The sequence below is a fragment of the Triplophysa rosa genome, linkage group LG18 (assembly GCF_024868665.1).
Source record: "Triplophysa rosa linkage group LG18, Trosa_1v2, whole genome shotgun sequence".
NCBI classification, from domain to species: Eukaryota; Metazoa; Chordata; class Actinopteri; order Cypriniformes; family Nemacheilidae; genus Triplophysa; species Triplophysa rosa.
In genome coordinates, this window is record NC_079907.1 from 4,092,656 (window position 1) to 4,112,578 (window position 19,923).

The 19,923-nt window shown below is 37.6% G+C and overlaps 1 protein-coding gene across 3 annotated transcripts; it reads left to right on the plus strand.

The window, feature by feature from the left end:
• The first annotated feature begins 12,356 nt into the window (after positions 1-12,356).
• LOC130569259 (sterile alpha motif domain-containing protein 3-like) lies at positions 12,357-19,680 on the plus strand. 3 transcript variants are annotated; one of them, XM_057358786.1, is made up of 7 exons: positions 12,357-12,551; positions 12,914-12,950; positions 13,814-13,985; positions 16,496-17,540; positions 17,632-17,784; positions 18,534-18,632; positions 18,834-19,680. In XM_057358786.1, exons 4-7 carry the CDS (start codon positions 16,506-16,508, stop codon positions 19,134-19,136), a joined length of 1,590 nt encoding a protein of 529 aa, XP_057214769.1. In that variant the 5' UTR covers positions 12,357-12,551; positions 12,914-12,950; positions 13,814-13,985; positions 16,496-16,505; the 3' UTR covers positions 19,137-19,680. The 3 variants fall into 3 exon arrangements, with proteins under 3 accessions (XP_057214769.1, XP_057214768.1, XP_057214771.1); XM_057358785.1 differs by having other exon boundaries at positions 12,357-12,943; XM_057358788.1 differs by lacking the exon at positions 13,814-13,985 and having other exon boundaries at positions 12,914-12,943.
• Positions 19,681-19,923: the final 243 nt, after the last annotated feature.

A 19,923-nucleotide genomic window follows, 5' to 3' on the forward strand; every position in this document is an offset into this window, starting at 1 on the left:
CCTAATGATTTTAGGCATAAAAGAAAAAAAAAATGTATTTTTGTCTTTTACTAAAAATGTTCCCGTGCTACTTAAGACTGGTTTTGTGATCCAGGGTCACATTTAAATTCATTTTGTATTTTTTATGTTATTGTATTTTTATTAATATTATTTTATTACATTTTATTTCTAACATTAGTTAAGTTTGGCTTATGAATATTGCATGTATTATAAATATAGAAGAATTAAAAATATTCACCTTAAGTTTAAATTTAGCCATTACAGATTTCAGGGCATATTGCTTTAATGTCCTTCTACCAAACAATACCAAAATGCAAAGACACGCAAAACAAACACAACCACAGAATTCTGCTCATAAAAGGTTGTGTCGCCAACTCATCATGTCCAGGCTGCTTAAAAGCTGATTACTTATTCAAATCCCCATCAGCTCATCCAATCAGACGAGACCGTGCGCTCATGAGGAGACTGGCTCAAAAACACATGTACTTACACATACAGAAGCATGTACATTTTAGTGACACTACCCAGCTTCTTCTGACAATGAGAATTCGTTTGGAACGAGAGAGGAAATGACAAATAATTTTGGATTTTTAGAAAAGCTATTTGCTCTCCAAATGAAATGACAATTCATAAATGGGATTTCAGAGCCATTGCCGTGGCAAAGAGACAGCCATGAATATTCACAGCACAGATACTGCAGTGCCTACTTAGTATGGTAACTCATGTACAAATACCAGCGCACGTCCAGATCCTCTTTTAAAATGCCAGCGCTGTAGTCTCAGCTGCATACTGTTTAAAGACTTTCGTTCTGAATTCTGCACACGGCTAAAGTACATATGCTGCGCGTTGCAAGTTAACGTGCTGTTTGTACACATTAAGCGCCGCAGAGCTTTGATCTGGGCAAGTTGACAAGACAAAGCGGAACCCAAAGGCATGAATCCTACAGATGGAATTGTTCTTTTTTTTATAATAAAAATGTATTTGTATCAAGTTAATAAAACTTAACTTTGCTATTCAGAGGTCAGCATCATATGCTCATCACATCAATATCTTCTCAGGAAATAAGTCTAAAAAGGGAAAGAAAATGGTTATACTTGCATCACATTTTTTTTATCTGAACTTGCTTTTTTCATCAGAAAAGCATTTTTATCTGCTTTTCGGAAAACAAAATGACAACTGTAATCCACATCCAGCAGTTTGATATTTGATCCAGCACAACAAAACCAAAACATTGATGATTGCATTCGCAAGCACCACTAATACTAATACTAATAATCCTGATAATAATAATCATTAATAATACTTTTATTGTATTGGTGCCTTAGAAATGAGAAATACATACAAATACATAAAATGAAAAACAATGCTAACCAATTGAATTACACAGACTTATTATTTCATATTTTAATGTTTTAAAATTATGTGCTGCTATTTGTAAATTAGCTTCAAAATAACTGCCCTACTGTACATTGTCAGCCCCAGCAGCTTGGCCCGTCATCCAAAAGACAAGCAGTACAACGCTTATCATATTCTATATTTCAAGAAGCTTAATAAAACCACACCAACAAGATAACTCCAAACAAAGACTTTTTCCCCGCAACCTGGAAAGGACACTGATGATTAAAGCAGATTTCCTTCGATTCCAAGAGAGCGTCCATCTGACCGTCTCACCGTCCTTATTAAAGTCTAAATGTGGGGACAGATGAGCCAGGTTGGTTTGCGTCTAGTTGAGGCTCTCGGCGGACAGTCGGAATTCGCCTTTCGCATTTCTTTTGCAGATGGCTTTGGTGGACAGCTGGTGAGTGAATGCAAGAGACCAGCTCCAAGACTGCAACACAAGCTGTGCTGTGCATGCTTAATGGAGAAGTAGTTTTAAAACAGTGGAGGGTATTATAAGCTCACGGGCTACTTGCTTGAAAACTGTGCTTTTCATTTGTCACCAAACATGTGCAATCTTCCTGAAATTTTACTCGGTGCAATAAAAAACAGACGCCCCGGAGAACGTGACCGGCCGTCGCGGTTCATCTGTGCTTCGTTCTACTGTATAATTTCGGCCTTTAGAGATCGGAGTCCATCAAATCGTGCCTGCCCCACTCACCATGAGAAATGCCTGAGCAGAAAAACTTAAGGTACCAACTCATTACAGTCGATGAGCTGTTTGGCACAGTACTGTAAACGCACAGGAATGAATCAGGAGGTGCATGAGCTGCAACCGAGGTTGAGAAACGGTCTGACATCCGTAGCGAGAAAACAAACTGAAAGAGCCACTCCCAAAATCTCTGAAGAAGCGTCTGTCTCTATTTGAGGTTAAATCACTCTCTCCAGTACAGACTCTTGTGCAGGGGAGAAAAGTTGTGTTGTGTGAGAAAGTTCAGTTGGAGTTGTTTTATTCACTTGGCTGGCTCTGTAAGAAGCTCACTTTCTCCAAATAAACCTCAGACTCGCCCGCTTCAAATTCCCGAGGTATTCAGATGCACGTCTGCTTATATCATCGACTTCACTAATAATGACTCTGGAAACTTTTTGTCTCTGTGGCACCTCACAGTTGTGAGAACATATGGCGGCAAAATCTGCCACTCAGCATTCAGAACTGAAGGTGCAAAATATGCTCGCATGAAATTCAACACATTGCTCTGCTCATTTATCACATTTAATTACAGAAGATGCTTGTTGAAGAGGAGATACAGTACAATATCAACCTGAATTAATCGTGTAATGACATTAATATCTGTGGAGCATTGAATTAGACTGTGTGACCAGACCTTAAAGAGATAGTTCACCCAAAAATGAAAATGCTGTCATCATTTACTCACTCTCTTGTCATTTCAAACCTTTGAATTGCTTTTCATTCAGCAGATGTGCTCTCAAAGACCGTAAAAACAAAAACTCTTTGACGGTTTCAACAGGGGGGTGGGGGGACGATCGGTGCCCCAGAGCAGACGCCGCAGACCGAGACAACAAAAGCCATCGCTAATTAAATATAATCTCCCTCAAGGAGAAGTAAACAAATTCCTGAAACAATAAGAAAGAAAAAAACAGAGTTAGTGTGTAAATAACCACCAATAGGGGTGAGTGTCATAAGTGCGCAGTTATTTTAAAGATTAAGGAAAGGAAAAACACCTGATTTCTGTCAAAACAACTCACTGCTCCCAGGTGCTAATGGTCAACACTTTATATTGAGTACGGAGGGCAGTTTATTGACTATGTCAAACCCTTGACACAAAGTGTAAATATGTCGTTGTAACAAGATTGCACAGAAAAATTGTAACAGAAAATGCAGGTCTGAATGGGGTCACAAATCCACATTCAAAGATGGTGGAAAATGTGACATTACATTTTTAGTCTGATGTGTGAAGGACAACAGTCATGTTTTCACAAACACAATTTCTTTTGTAGAACACAAAAGAAGGTATTTCGAGAAATGTCTCAGTGGTTCATAACCATTTTGGATTCATGCAATGGAAGTCAATGGGTTCCAAGCATTCTACAGAAGAAAGAAAATCATACAGGTTTAAATGACTTGAGGGTGAGTAAATGAAATAATTTTCATTTTTGGGTGAATTATCCCTTTCCCTGTTAAATGTGTGCAGGGGCGTAGCTACACGGCTACCCCTGAATGATGGATGGCCACCTATCTGGCCACCTCTGATGTGCGAAGCAGTTTTAAGATGTGTGTCAGAGTTTACGGAGCGCTGCACAGATCATTTAGCGTATGCACTGAAAGTAACACGAGAACATTACTCTTGTGTTAATATGATGTCATACGCTGACGCACTGACGCAAACAGTCTGAGCGCTATAGCTGAACAGCTGCCCGCTTCGTGACAGGTACTGTACTGTCTGTGTACTATGGAAGTTCATTGCGAGCAGAAGGATCAGGTCAGTAAAATCAGTCTTGTTTAACTGGATTTCATTCATTAATTACATTTTCGCGAAAGTTTAAGTTGGGGTACTGCAATGTTTATTTTCTATAAAAAATGCTAACTTACTGCAAATGATAGCTAGCAAATTGAGCACATGAAAGCATTGCAAATAAATTGTTTACTTTACGTTCTTTGTGTATGTTTTTGACCAGCAAACTATGTGTAATGAAGAATTGGTGTAAATTACAGTAGAAGTTAAAGAATTTCTGTCTGTAAGGATTTTTTGGTCACCCTAATAAAATCACTGGGTCTTACCTGGCCACCTCTAAAAAAAAGTTGAATGTGTGCAAAACTGCTACCACCTACGATACTGCCGCTCAAGGTTGTAAAACTATTAAAACATATACTGTATGTTAATAAAAATAACAAATACCAGCCAATATTATTTGAATATGCATTTAAATATTATTATTATAAATAATAAAAGTTAAGGCAGTGAACTTATTACTTAAAAATAGATATAAAAAAACTAAAACTAAAACTGAAATAAAATTAATAAGATCTAATAAAAAATATAAAGCAATATAATAAACAATCAATAAAATATATTAATAAAAATATGAATAAAACTACAACAAAACTAAAAAAACACGGCAAGCGATATTAGCATGTGTAGCGAGACACCAAATCGCTTGCAAAAACCTTTATTCATTCGGTTCCTGTCATGGTTCTGCCCCATCTTATCATGCTTTTCTTGACCTAGTGGCAGAATCATGGCAGAACCTCTTGTTTCATGTGGAGAGAGGCGTTTTGACCCTGTTGGTCTTCCACTCTCCGGTGTCGAGTCTCTGTTCCCGCCCTTTCGTCTCCTTAGTTGTATCGTTAATTAGTTCATGCCCCGCACCTGTCCCTCTTGATTTGTCCCCTTATTTAATGCCCCTGTGTCCTCTGTCTTGTGCTGAATCATTGTACTCTGTTGTGTTTCGTGTGGGTGAGTTCCTGTCCTGTTAAGTGTAGCTTAGTCTTGTGTAATATGTTGTAAATGTTATTTTTAGTCTTGTTTAGTGTAGTTAGTCTTAGTTCTTATTATACTCTTGTTTTACTCCCTCGTGGGTTTTTGTCTTGTTTGTTTTATTATTTATTAAAAGTCTTGTTTAACCCCTTACCCGCTGTCTGCGTTTGGGTCCTCTCTCCTTGTCTGACCGCTGCGCAAAGTCTTCTCCAGCACATCCCAAAGATTCTCAATGGGGTTAAGGTCTGGAGTCTGTGGTGGCCAATCCATGTGTGAAAATGATGTCTCATGCTCCCTGAACCACTCTTTCACAATTTGAGCCTGATGAATCCTGGCATTTTATATTCATATTTCATTGTTAATTAATTGTATTAAATAAAATTACATTTACGCAGCATTATATATTCTTTTATGGCGGTCTACCAGAAGTTAAGTTTGGGCCACATAACATTAATTGCTGCTGCTGAAACCATCTATATGCAACCTGACAAATACAGTAGCAGTCTCTCTACAAATATCACCAACTTCTAATCTTTTTCTGTGATCAGGTTCCTCAACCGTTTAACTCTATGACCGGTAGCTTTTCTCATCTCTATGAAATTCAAAATGGTGCATCTAACTGTACCACAGGTCTAGAGTTACAGGAAGCTGTGAACGTCTAAGCATCTGCTAGGACGGTTTTTAGTGAAGATGGCAGCTTGACTGTGTTGTTTTTGATTAATGGACCTCTCTGTGTCTGTGAGTGATGAATTATCAGAAGCTCGGCATGCTCGTACATCACTGTCACAGGCGCTCACATGGCAACCACGTCTTCTCCTTGTCGCTCCCGTCATCTCTGACTGCCCTCAAAATAAAGCTGGAAATAAAGACAGTGGAAACGGTGATGAAGCGCCACCTTATCTACCCGGCAGTGTAGAGTTGAAGTGGAAAACGAGGAGATTTTTCTTTCCTTCACCTCTGCTGAGGTGATAACAGTGCCAATTAACAGCGGCGATGCAGATGTGAGCCTCTACTCTTATCTTGGTATTAAAGTTAATTTGAGAGAAGAAAAGAGAACTGATAAGTGCTTTCCTGTGTGACAGATAGGGGACGGTGGCATCTCGCCTCGACTCGTCAGAGCCGTGGATTTGCTTGTCCCCTCATTAGTAGGTGCTGTGAGATGGAGCCGTGTGAATTTTATCACTTACCGCATGCTGAGATTGTGTTTGTAAGTGGCAGCGTTAATCAATTAGTCGCCACGGCTCCGGGAGAGAATGCCGTGCCGTATCGGATTCGCCAGAGCTGCTCGGCTGTCAAGTTAGTGGCCCGGGGAAAGACAGCTCGTCTGCGAGACAGACAAAAGAACAATGTGGATCACAATCGTAGTCAAAAAGCTTTTTATTTACCAAAACCTAGTTGTCTATATACACTGTAAAAAATCCTGTAAAAAAAAACAGAAATTTTATGGCAGCTGGGGCGCCAGAAATAAACCGTAAAATATTTTTTCCTGTAAACTTACATTTTCCCCGTAAAATTACATTTCCCGGATTTTCTTGTAAAATTGTGGTCCTTTTTCTGTAATTTTATCGTTTTTTACCGTATTTTCAAAAATGAACTGTAACTAAGAATCATGTATAAAAACTGTAAAATAATTGTTTTTCCCTGTACAATTACGCGGTAATTTTATGCTTTTGTCCGGATTGAAAAAATACATGAAAAATCTGTAAAAAAAAGTAAACGTTTTTTTATACATTATAAAAAACATTATACATTATACGTGGTAAAACTGTAAAAAAAACAGAAATTTATAGTGTAGGATGCTCCGTTTATAAGCAAGCATCAAACTTGAAATAAACTAATAAGTGATCGATTTGGAACGATCTTTACATTGAAGCATTCAGCAGACACTTTTCTACAAAATTGACTTACTCTTTTTGAATCAGTATTTGTGTTTCATAAGAATTAAATCCATTGCCAACTCAATGCTGTCCTGAGAGCTACAGGAACAAAATTTGGAACATCATTTGCATTAAAAGTGCACCAAAGATATATAATATGCTGCCTACGTAGGTAGCTCACAAGGTTTGCCATCCTGCCTTGTCTTCCCTCTCATCCACATATACACAAGCTGAGGGAGTGTTTATTTTAAGTTGCAGCCAGGTGACTTTCCTTTGACACCTGCAGGACCGCGATGGGCTTTTGATGGATTGAAAGCGGACAGCTGTCGGGAAGCTGGAAAGGTGGCTGCTTGGGGCGAGCAGACGTCACGCACCTAATTCCCAGGTCTTATTTTGTCAATAAACAACAGCCAGTGGCACTCAATTAGATAGCTTTATTGACTATGTTCCTGGGGCCGTGTCAGATGTTGGGTGGCAACACCGCCTGGCGACAGACGCAGACACCTTTCTTAAGATTACAGAAAATAGAAAAAGGAGGACGACAGAGCCGAAGAGGAGCAGAAATGAGATGGGAGAGAGAAACAGGGGATTGTGTGACGGGGACAGTTCGAGCTGTCCGAGGATGAAAAATGAACCTAAAGTACATTAAAATAACGCAGTAACTTAATGAGATAAATGGATAAAAATCTTTATTTTCATCCCAAGGTCCACGGCCCAATTTAGCATTATTTGCCACCCAATGTTCTTTTTGGGACACTAGTCATCCTTCAACCTACTTTAAAGCAGTTTTAATGAACAGGTCTTTGTGAGCGTGGCCGTAGCGTCTTCAATTTCTCACGACATCCCGTTTGTAAAAAAACCACAATAAAAATCCTTTCCAAATACAAACCTGACACGCATACATTTCGAAGGACAGACTCTAAAAGCACAAACATCAGATTAGATGCAAACAACAACTCCGTACCACTTCAATACAACAAGAGAGTTTTAGCATTCTTATAATAGCCACATAAATGCCTTGAACCTTGATGTCTTTTCGAGGGCTTTCTAAAGGGTTGATATCAAGAAAAATAATGTTTTCTAGGCTGCACTTGTTGGTCATTGATTGTTCTTGTTAGCATGGAGAATACAAAAGCCACCGACACGCTTATAAAATAACTTTCTTTGCAAATAAACCCGTAATTCGCATACACAAGTTTGTTGCTAACATTTTCCTGCCAGGACAAAAAAACTAAATGTAAATCATTAATAATGCCATTTTTAATATCAAGTAAACAATTCCCAAGTTACTATTTACCGTATTCTTTAATACAGCTCTGCGCTTGGTGTTTCTCCTCAGAGATAATAAAAATATTTGTCCAACTTAAGCATTTCAGTCTCTTAGGAAAGAGACTTTAATCTTAGTAATGGGAGGAACTAAAGGCATCTCTTGGTGTGATGTTATACACAGTGGACCCCTCATGACATCACAAAGTGACCCTGGCGTCCAAGCAAAGAAAGATCCAGCATGTGGAGGAGATTAGAATCTCAGTCTGTGATTACAGTCATTAACTCACTACAGGACGCGGTGCTGCACCTGTTCTGGCGTTCAGCAGATGGTGGCGCGTACCGGAGCTCTGCGGCGGGTCCCTCCAGTGTTTGTGTTACTGGCCAGGCCCTCCCAAACACATCTAATGCTTTCCATTACTCAGGCCAGACGAACGGAGAACGTTATTAACTTATGCGGACGGCGTTGATGGAGCGGACATGTCTGAATTGATCGTTCCAGACGTTCACTTGCTGCGAGTGCAAATGAGTGCAAAGCATTAACGCAATCTGGAGGAAAAACACGAGGCTATTACATTTTTCCACGGGTCTGTATAACTTGGCATAGATAGGGCGTGTTTTTTTATTATACGTCTCCAACTATTTTCTCGCAGGTGAGAAGGCAATAAACTGATAAAGCAAACGCTCTATTTTTGATGGCTTAAATCCCATTAAAAACTTGAGTAGGAAATTGTTATGGCTATCATGCATGTAATTGGTGACAGTGAAATACACAAGTGTTGACAGTGAAATGATTAGTCTGGCAGTGGGTGCGGACTGAATGAGCCTTCACACATACATATTTCAAGTATTATTCGCCATTGGGTCTTTTAAACATGATACTCTTAAGAAAACAAAGTCTTACAGGGAGTTTCTTAAACTACTGGGAATTTTTGATCCCCGGCAAAAACCTCTATGTGTTATACACAGGTTTAATTTCAATCTTAAAATATGACAATATTATTGCAAATAACAACAACAACAACCACATACTTGTATAAGCAACTTTCCTGTAGCTCAGTGGTAAGAGCATGACGCTAGCAACGCCAAGGCCATGGGTTTGATCCCTGGGATTGCACATACTCAGAAACAAAATAGTATAATGCTATGTAAGTCGCTTTGGATAAAAGCGTCTACCAAATGTAAATGTAACACTTTACCCCCTAGGTTTATCAGAATGTTGTGTACTTGATACCAATGAGACAACAGAGTCAGTGAAGAACATTCTAAAGAAGAAATCTAACATGTCTACACGTTATGACAACCTGCTTGACATGACAACCTGCTTGTTCTCAATGGGTTTGTCGTGTCGTGCCGCACCGCATCCAGTGTGGACAAATGTTAAAATTATAATCGGTTCTAATGCCTTTTGTCATGTCGTGTCCGGAGTAGACCATAGACTGCATAAAATATGGACGTAGTGTCCGTGATGTCACCCGTAGGTTTGTGAAGAGTAAAAATGAAGCCTAAAGTAGGCGGAGCCGGTCGTCGCCACCTTGGCGTCACTCACGTATAATCGAAAATGGGCAAAGAGGCAGGACGTGGGTGGAGCTGACATGCCTGGTTGCTGAAACAAACCACGCCCGCCAAGCTTGACGTATTGGCGGTTGACATTTAAACGTTTACAGTGGTTTACAGCTTACTCTTGAGGTAAATTACCTGAAACTACACAAAAATGTGCAAGTGACAGCTAAATGGACACCTGTCACTCAAGTGGCCACGCCCTTAATTATGCAGAATTTTAAGGCTTAATATAATCTAAACGGATCAGTTATAAAAAAAATAAACCAACAAAAAAATAAAAAAAAAGGAAAAAATAACAAAAAAAAACAAAAAAAATTTTTAAAACAAGAAAAAAAAAAAATTTTTAAAAAAAAAAAATAGACAAAATAAAAAAAAATTTAGAAAAAAACAAAAAGCGGCCAGTCGATGAATTGCCGTTTTAGTCACTTCCGTGTTGGTTTCACGAGAGAGACCGGAAGATTGCTCCTTGGTGTAGACAAGGTGTATGACAAATATTAGAATATGAGATGTGACTAGTGAAGAAAATAAAGTACATCACAAATAGAATATTTGAATCTTGACATTTTAGACTTATTCGTATTTTTTTCCACATTTTCAGAATAATATTAAACTAATCAAAATGATGAAATAAAACAAAGGAAACTATGGAAATTATGTAGCGACTAAAAATAATTTATATATACAGCCGCATAAAAAAATTAAGAGACCATTCAATAAATAAAAATAAAATTTACTATTAATGTGTATGTGTTTAGGTACAATGATAATTTTTGTTTCATTCTGTGAACTACTAACAATAATTTTCCCAAATTTCAAACAACAATATAGTTTGTTTGCATTTATTTGCAGAAAATAAAAAATGGAAAAACAGATAAAAAAACAGAAAATATGTTTTTAGACCTCAAATACTGCAGTAATACAACAGTAATATTTGTACATGTATTTAGGAAGAGTTTAATTTTTTTATATATGTGATAACCTCGATTTTATCACAGTTTTCAGCTTTCATTGTTAATTTAAAAACGTTTTAATTAAATAAAATGTAAAAAAAAGTTTGTTTGTTAAATTGAGACAATTAAGCATACACCCTCAGATCGAACGTTTTTTAAGATAATGAGAAACATTTCACTGATTATGTATTATTCAACTGTGTTTATTTAGAGAGCATAAAAAGGTAGATATAAAATTAGCTCAAGCAAGAAAAACGAGTCTGTTGCTTATTTAGAAAAACGTTTCTACCACATAATGCCATCACTGAATACTGTACATAATGAGATGTGATTCAAACTTCAAAACTTATTAGAAAATTGACAGGATTCTCCTTTAATTCATGCACATACACTTTAAGACATGTAGTGAATAAATCAAACACACCATTAACAAAAGTGTGAATAAAGTCGACGGGACCAGAAGTGGCCAAACTTAAAGAAGCACCCTATCACGAAGACCCAAATCACAGACGACTTTTCCCTTATGTCTATAGTTCTTTGCTAGTTATTTTGTAGTGACCTTTGCAAAAGACACCAGTGCTCTCCGGTGAGCTGCACTTCTAAACGCGCGCTTGTCTGTGCTGAGAGTACTCTAAATGAACTGACACCCGCTCGTGTCACATTTCCACAGTCTGGATGTCAGAACACGCTCAAGAATGCCAAGCTGAGCTAATTACAGAGAGTTTCGAGAAATATTGAGCTGAGTAGAGAATGTGGGTAGTAACGTACTCTCAAACGTCCATTTTAAATCTAATAGGAATGTGGTAACAGAAATCAAATGATACTTCTGTAATCACTTGGAACAAAATGCTTGCATAAAGAGAGAGAAAGAGACAAAAATGTGTTAAGTTGGCACTGCTGCATGCACTGTAAAAAGTCATTCTGTGGGTTTGTAGATTTCATGAAATTTAATTAGTAAACGTTATTTAACTAAATTAATTTCTTGCTTTTTTGTCAGTTTTTTACATTAAAATGATTTAAAAATGACTAGAATAAAATCTACTTAAATTGGTTGTTAAAGATTTAGCTATTATTTTTGAATAATTACAAAATAGCGAGATTATTGAATGAATCCAACGTAATTTAATTGAGTTGTTTTCAATTTACAAGCATTTCCTGTTAAAACGCGCGCTTTAAGCAAGCAGCTCTCGTACACGAGGCATGCACGCACTGGAGATTGCCAGCTGCAGACAAATCATATCTGGTTGCGTAATACTTTTTTGATTTGCTTAGTTCCTTAATATATGAATATAAGACACTGTTTAATGTCAAAAGGGCAGCTGTAAAACTATTCACGTCTGCAGTCGAACAGTTTATGCTCACGAGGCCTGTTACGTTACTGGAGTTTCCCGCTGACAACCTGGAGGCAAATCTCGTCGGCGCTCTTTTTTCAACGTTAAATTCTTAACAAAGGTAAGGAAATTTTAATTTACATATGAAAAAAAAATAACTTGCAAATTGTTCAAGTTGTCTACTTGATGTAATGTGAACGTCATTGTTGTGTAACGTAACATTAGTGCTGGCTTAATTCGGACATTTGAACTTGGTTGTTGCTCATAAAGTATGGGACATCGTGTTTTACACTAGACGATTAGTCGACGTTATCAATAACGTCGACAGTAAAAAACTGGCGACAAATAATTTTGTTGTCGAGTAGTCATTTGATTTCATATTATTTATTTAATAGCCCGTAATAACGTGGTTTGACCTGTGGGGCGCTGTAGCGCGACTACCCTTCCAGAGGCAACGCAATAGAAGAACAATGCGCTTAGCAAAGCAAGATGAGCTAGCAGAGAGGTCTAGCTGTCACGATCGCCACAGAGAGCTTTTCGCATCTTACGCCTATTTCGCCTAGCTAGCATATAAACACATTAACCTACCTTCAGTCGGTTTATTGAAAGGCACATGTGTAATATGTGACGGGAGCGCATCCTTACTGTTGATTTAAAATGCATCCAGAGTCACAGAGCGAGCGTTTTGCAGTAAGGGGGAGGAAATATAATATTGCTGCCAACTCTTTCTTAACCCCCCAAAAACATGTTCTCTTAGAAGCTGAAGTGTATTATTTAAAATGCTGCATCTGTGCCTGCATAAGGGGATCAAACGTCCCTGCTGAATAAACAATATATATAAGTTTACCCTGCCCAAACAGCATTTAAAATGTAATTGATTATGGTAATTTAGTGGAATTGGTTTTAATGGAAACTAATAATGGTCTAATGTCTATTGGTATGTGATGGATTCTATTGGTGGGAATAATGCTAAAAACAAAAAGGAGTTTTGTAACCGTTTTAATGAAAAAAGTTTATGGTTTATAATAATATTTTTATTGTTTTTTTTTCAGCTGGGGTAGCCTATATTTGTCTGAAATAATGTAAGTGGTGAGTATTTGCAATGATTAGTTATTATTAGAACATCATTATTTTTAAATCTACATATAATGTATATATACATTATATTATATGTACTGTAGTTGTATACAAATCAGTTGTATGTCATTTTAACGTATAATGTTAGTGATGTACTGACTTGGTTCCCTGTATAGTTTTTACGTCATTAGTTGAGTTTTATTCCTTAAGAAAAATGTACATGTCATTCATTTACATTTGTGCATTTAGCAGACACTTCTATCCATAGCGACTCACAGTGCATTCAAGCTATACATTTTTTATCAGTACTGTAAGAACCTATTTTATATATCCAAATAAATTGATATTGAATCAAACTGAATCAAATTGCGAGCTTAGAAATCAAATTGTGAAATGTGTCAATGCCCTGCCTTATTTTAAACCAGGTGGCAGTAGTTTGACTATTGATGGATACTGAGGAAGACAGAAACCTGGAGGGAATTGTCTATTCAGCTGTCTCGAAGTTCACTAAAAAGCTATTTTCAAAAGCTGAAATTTTGTCCTTGTTTTATTTATTAGTTAAAATAGGTAAAACTCAATATTTTACTTAATTGCAAGAACTGAATAATTGATCAAAACCTACTGATTAATCTGCAAAATAATCAATGATTAGTCAAATAATCGTTCTAATAATTGTTAGATTAATCGGTTATCAAAATAATCGTTTGTTGCAGGCCAATTTTACACAGATTTATGGCTGAAGTGGATAACTGTTTGTGGATATATATATCGTTTTACAATGCATATTTTCACTTCTAGTTTAAAGTATGAAGTAGTCTGTATGTTTTCTAGTATCTGTTAAAATGTTAACTGTACTCATGTATCTTTTTTAATAGGTGCAATGACATGGAGCTGTAAAGTGTGCAGGTATAACGCAACCACGAGAGGTGACCTCTTACAACATTACAGACTACGACATTGGCCATCTGGAACCTCAGTAGCATGTCTTCATTTGGATTGTCCATGCTCCTTTAAAACGTGGACTGCTCTCCGCACACATCTGTCAAGGTATCATACACAAGATGAACATAGGAAGCCAGAAGTAATCCTCTCTCTTACGTGTGTGCTTTGCTCAAGTATATATACCAATGAAAAGGAATATTTTCAACATCTTGGAAATCATTTGAAGACTCACGAAACCACAGAGTGTGTGTTTATTGGATGTTCATTTAAGACAAATATATATGGGACATTTTTTACTCACAAAAGCCGAAAGCACAACCCCCATTCACCTGAGGACTTTAAGCCAGATGTAATTGAGATCCATCAAACTTTACCAAATGAAACTGATTTGATTGTGAATGATCATACTTGTGAAGACACCGGACCAAACCAATCAATAGATACCTCAAAAGAAATTATTAGAACAATTGGTTCACTTCTTTTAAAGCTGGAAAGTGTTTACAATGTTTCTAGTAAATGCATTGACGAGCTGGTAGAAGAGCTTAATTTCATTTGCACAGCTTCTGCTCCCGTTATCCAACAAGCTGTTCATAGAAGTTTAGAGAAGTACAGCTGTGCTGTTGAGGAGGATGTAGTTACAGAATTGGTGGAGGAACAGTGCAAGTCACACCCTTTAAGTAGTGCACTAGGAGTAAAGGGGCCCTTTGGTTCTTCATTTAAGAGAAAAACATATTTTAAGGAACAGTTTGATATTGTAGAGCCTGTGGAATACATCCTCGACTCACAAGAAAAGCTAAGCTTTCAATATGTGCCTCTTCTTCAGACATTACAGCATATATTGGCCAAAAAAGATTTTGCAGATGCTGTTTTGAAAATACTACCCTGCACCACTCAGTATGAATCGTATCAAAATGGGACACATTTCAAGAACAATGAATTTTTCTGTGAAGAACCACGAATTTCTTTAATTCTTTATATCGACGATTTTGAAGTTTGCAACCCGTTAGGGACGTCACGAAAGAAACACAAGATTACGGGAGTGTACTGGACAATCGCAAATGCACCACCTGAAGTGCGTTCCACATTAACTGCTATACATTTAAGCATTCTCTGCAAAGCCGTGGATGTTAAAAGATTTGGTTATAAAGCTATTTTAGAGCCACTTCTGAAAGATCTTTCTGTCTTAGAACAAGAGGGAGTTTTTGTGCCAAGTGCTGGAAAAAACATTAAAGGAACCGTATATTGTGTTGCAGCTGACAATCTTGCTGCACATTCTCTTGGTGGACTTGTCGAAAGTTTTACTGGTCCTTACATTTGCAGGTTCTGTCTGGGACCACATTCTGAGTACTGTCAAAAGCAGGGACAAGAATTTCAAAAGAGAACAAAAGAAGCCCATGAATTGCATGTCAAGACTACAAAAGAAAATCCCACATTACTACATTGTTATGGTGTCAAGACAGCTTGTCCACTGACAGAAAAGCTGAGTCACTTTCATTTTGTTACAGGATATCCTCCTGACATACTCCATGACCTTTTTGAAGGCATAGTTCCTTCAGAATTAGCATGTTGCCTTTCTGTTTTCATTAACAATAAGTATCTGACACTGTCAGAACTAAATGACCTGATAAAGAAATTTCCCTTCAAGTTTTCAGATGTTGTTGACCGTCCCCAACCCATCCCAGAAAACTTTGCAAGTCGTTGTAGCATAGGAGGAAACGCTCATGAGAATTGGGCACTCATAAGGTCATTGCCACTGCTTATTGGTTCAAGGATTCCCTGTGATGATCCTGCATGGCAAATACTTATGACATTGAAAGACATTGTAGAGCTCACAGTGGCTCCTGTCCACTCGTGTGAAAGTCTAGCTTATCTTGATTTCAAAATTACAGAGCACCGTCAGAGATTGCAAGAAGCTTTCCCTAACCTGAAACTGAAACCAAAACACCATTATCTGGAGCACTACCCTGCTTTGATAGAAGCCTTTGGTCCTCTAGTTGGAGTATGGACTATGCGCTTCGAGGCCAAACATAGGTTCTTTAAACGGGTAGTCAGGTTCACAGGTAACTTCAAGAATGTTTTGATGTCACTTTCAACAAGGCATCAGATGATGATGGCCTACCATTGGCAGAGAAATACCAGTGCGTCTGCCCTAAGTGTCAGCAAAGTGTCATCTGTGCCTCTGGAAGTACTAGATGGTAGAATCCAGGAGTCTGTTAAGGAACAGTTCCCTCAACTAACCAGCATACAGTTGTCAACTGCTGTAACATACTGTGGGACACGGTATTCTGCAGGAATGATCATGCCATATGGTTCCACTGGAGGGCTCCCTGATTTTGTAGAGATTATACAGACAGTGATTTTGGAAGCCAATCTCTACTTCATTGTGAAGAAACTCAGTGCCTGGTACCTGGAGCATTTTAGGTCTTTTCTGTTAGAAAGCAGTGGGGGATTGATTCTTGTTCATCACCGTAGCCTTCAAGATCACTATCCATTGGCATCTTATACTGTGGAGGGAAAGCGCATGGTTACACTGAAAAGACATATTTGTTGCAGTTTACCATAATACCAACACCGTTTTCTATGAATGTCAGTGACTTATTTTTCTTGTTTTTTAGGTAACCAATCATGAATTCAGCAGCCCTTAGGGTAATGATTGACCACAGGATAGAGAAGATAACATTGCCATCTGGAATACCAGAGTCCTTGGAAGAGTTGCACTCAACTGTCAAGCAGGCTTTAAATATTACAGATGATATCAGTCTACAGTACATGGATTCAGATTTTGAGGATTTTTTTACTCTTCAATCAACAACTCAGATTCAGCACAAATCCACCATAAAGGTTGTGACTGTTGCACCAATAGTTCTTACTTTGTTTCCACCCAATGAAAGCTTTACTGAAGGTGATATCACAGAGCAGTGCCTTGATACTACCACCTACACGTGTACTACCATACATGACTTCTCTGACACAACAGGCTCCTCTGCAAGCACGGTCATCCTGTCACCAAACAACAGCCCAGAAAGGAAGCCATGGCCAAAAGAGTTCATCATTCCACACTTCTCTGTTGAGACTGAAATGGTTCTTGAAAAAGCCAATGAAATTTACAGAAAAGATGGGACAGTGCTAACTACCCCAAATGTCAAGTCAGACATACTTGAAAAGCTGGCTCAGTCCATTTTCACGTACACTGCATATCCATCCTCCCTTCAGATTCTTTCTGTAGCTGAAGCACTTATAAAGGCACATCCATGTCTGACAGATCGAGGGAGCTTTTCAGGCGTTTATGCATGGCAGACGAGCATTAAATACAAAATGGCTAACTACCGAACAAAACTCAGAGGTTTTGGCATTCCTGAGGTCACGTGTAATGCTCTAAAACACAAAAACCCTGATGACAGAAAGTCTGCAAAAAATGTTAAAAAGCCAAGAAGAGCTGAAGTCAACTACCTCCCATCTTACCCAGTGGGTGAAGATGAGAATACTTTGGAAAAAGAGAGAGAAGAGCTGGTCTCAGAATTGAAAAAAAAGAACAATGAAAAGATGATAAAGGAAAAGATGAACAAAACATTTGCTCATAGACGACATGAAATCATTAATCAATGTCCAAGTGTGCAGGATATAAAGGAACGATGGCCAGCCCTGTTTCAGCCTTCTCAAGTGAGTTGCTAGTCATGTTTAGAGACATAATGTATCTAAAGTCTCTTCTGTAAACAGTTTCTTAAATTAATTTCTGTCATTCCATATTCAGGTTTCTGCAGAATTTCAGAGAATAACCACAGTGCAGCTGGAACCTAAATTTATGTCCTCATTGGATCTTCACACTCCCAAGCTGCTGACACTGTTTCGTGCCAAAGGAGGAGCACTTGGGCAAAGACTGAAAACTGAGATGGAACTACTGAAGGTAAAGTTTATAATGAAGCATGCAAGCCATTTGTTTACAAGTTATTCTATGTAAGGCTGAGAGGAATCAGTTAAAGGCTTCGTTCACAATAAAATTAAATTTCTGTCATTAAGTACTCGCCCTCATGTCATCCCAAACCCGTAAGCCATTCGTTTGTCTTTGGAACACAAATTAAGATATTTTTGATGAAATCTGATGAGCATGTATTGCCAGCAAGTTAATTTACACTTTCAAGTTAACTTACACTTATCCAGAAAGGTACAAAAAACATTGAAAACAGTGATTCGAAACAAAAGATTCGAAGCAGTGTTTTGAAATCGCCCATCACTAGATATTGTTGACAAGTCATTATTTCGTTGAATTTGGCTTACAAAAAGTATTCTCGTCGCTTTAGAATATTATGTTTGAACCACTGTTCTCGCATGAACAATTTTAAATATGTTTTTAGTACCTTTTTGGACACTGAAAGTGTAAATTAATTTGCAGGCTATAGAGGCCTCACTGAGCCATCAGATTTGATCAAAAATATCTTAATTTGTGTTCCGAAGATGAACGAAGGTCTTACGGATGTAGAACGACATGGGTCAGAAATAAATGTCATTTTTATTTTTGGGTGAACTAACCTTTTAAGAATGTTAACAAACAAGAGGATCGTGCAGAACAGATCCCTTGCACCACTATTTTACACTACCAAGTTAAAGAAACCTCTACAAGAAGGATATCATTAATTCATTTTTTATTCCTTTTAGGATGGGCATTGTTCTGTTGATATGACAAGAGAGGTCGTCATCCGCTGTATGATAGAATTCCTTGGGGAACATGCAGGAGATCTCATCAAAGAATTCAACGTATGCAATCTTAATTTCAGTATACCAGATGTGTGAATTTAAATCATTAAATCATTATTGTCGGTTGCTTCCCCAAGAGGCCATAATATTGTTGACTGGACTTAATTTGTTTGATCAATGTTGTAAGATACAGAGTTTCAGATTTTCTCCTTTGATCAGTATTTCTTAGTTTTTGGGTCTCACTGCTGTTTATGGTTGCAGGACAATGAAGAACAGACAAGAATTGAACAGCTTGTGATGGCAGTAATTGTGACCAGGACAGGAGCTTCAAGTGACAGTCCAAAGGACACTGGAATTGTAATCGAGGGTGTGAAAGTTCTCACAGACCTTGAAAGTGTTCCCAGGGCTTGCTGTGTCCTCCTTGGTTTGACATATGCACTGAATCTTCATTATCCCAGGCATCTAAAGAATACCTTCGAGGTATTTCAGAAACTTCTCTTGGAGCTGGATGCTTTGAAGCTGTCAAACAGAGTCCAGTCCCTCAGATCTAGACTGCTGTCTTAAAATAAGCTTGATGCTTCAAATCTGTTGTGAGCCCGTCTCACAAATCAACACTGCTGTTTTAAAATGAGATTGCTATTCGTTTAACTAAGTTCAGTAGTTAAAAATAAGCTTGATGCTTCAAATCTGTTCAAGTCCAGTCACACAAGTCTACACGGCTGTTTTAAAATGGATTGCTATTTGCTGTTTTAAAATGGATTGCTATTTGTTTAACTAAGTCTACTTGTTAAAATATCTACACTGTTTTAAAATTAGATTATTAGTATAATCTGTTCTGTGGTTCGATGTTGCAGAAAAAGAAGTAAAGTTTCTTTTGTGTTCAGAAAACATGGAAACCTTGTTTTTATATCCATTTTGTTTTAAACGGTGCGACTGCATTGTGTATTTTGAACAGTTTGTGCCTAAAAAGAGAACACCAAAAGAGACATTTGCACTTTTTGCACTCATCCTGTGCGAATTGATGTGTCTTAAAATGTGAAAGATGCAGTTCTGTTTGTAAAGAGTATATTCACACTGAGAACACTAATACATGCGGTTTTTGTGACGTGTTGGCAATAAAAGGAATTTGTAATTCATTTTATGTCTTTTATTCATACCTGAAATCAGATTTAATTGAATTACTTTAATTAATCAACTTATTAAAAATAATAATACCAGCTTAATTTTGTGTTAAATGAAAACAATTCCATTTAGTAGTATTCATTATCATAGTGCGTTTTTGTCCAAGGAAACCAATATTTTCGTTTAAATTTTAATTAATTATTTTGTGTGATATTTGCAGTTAACTCAT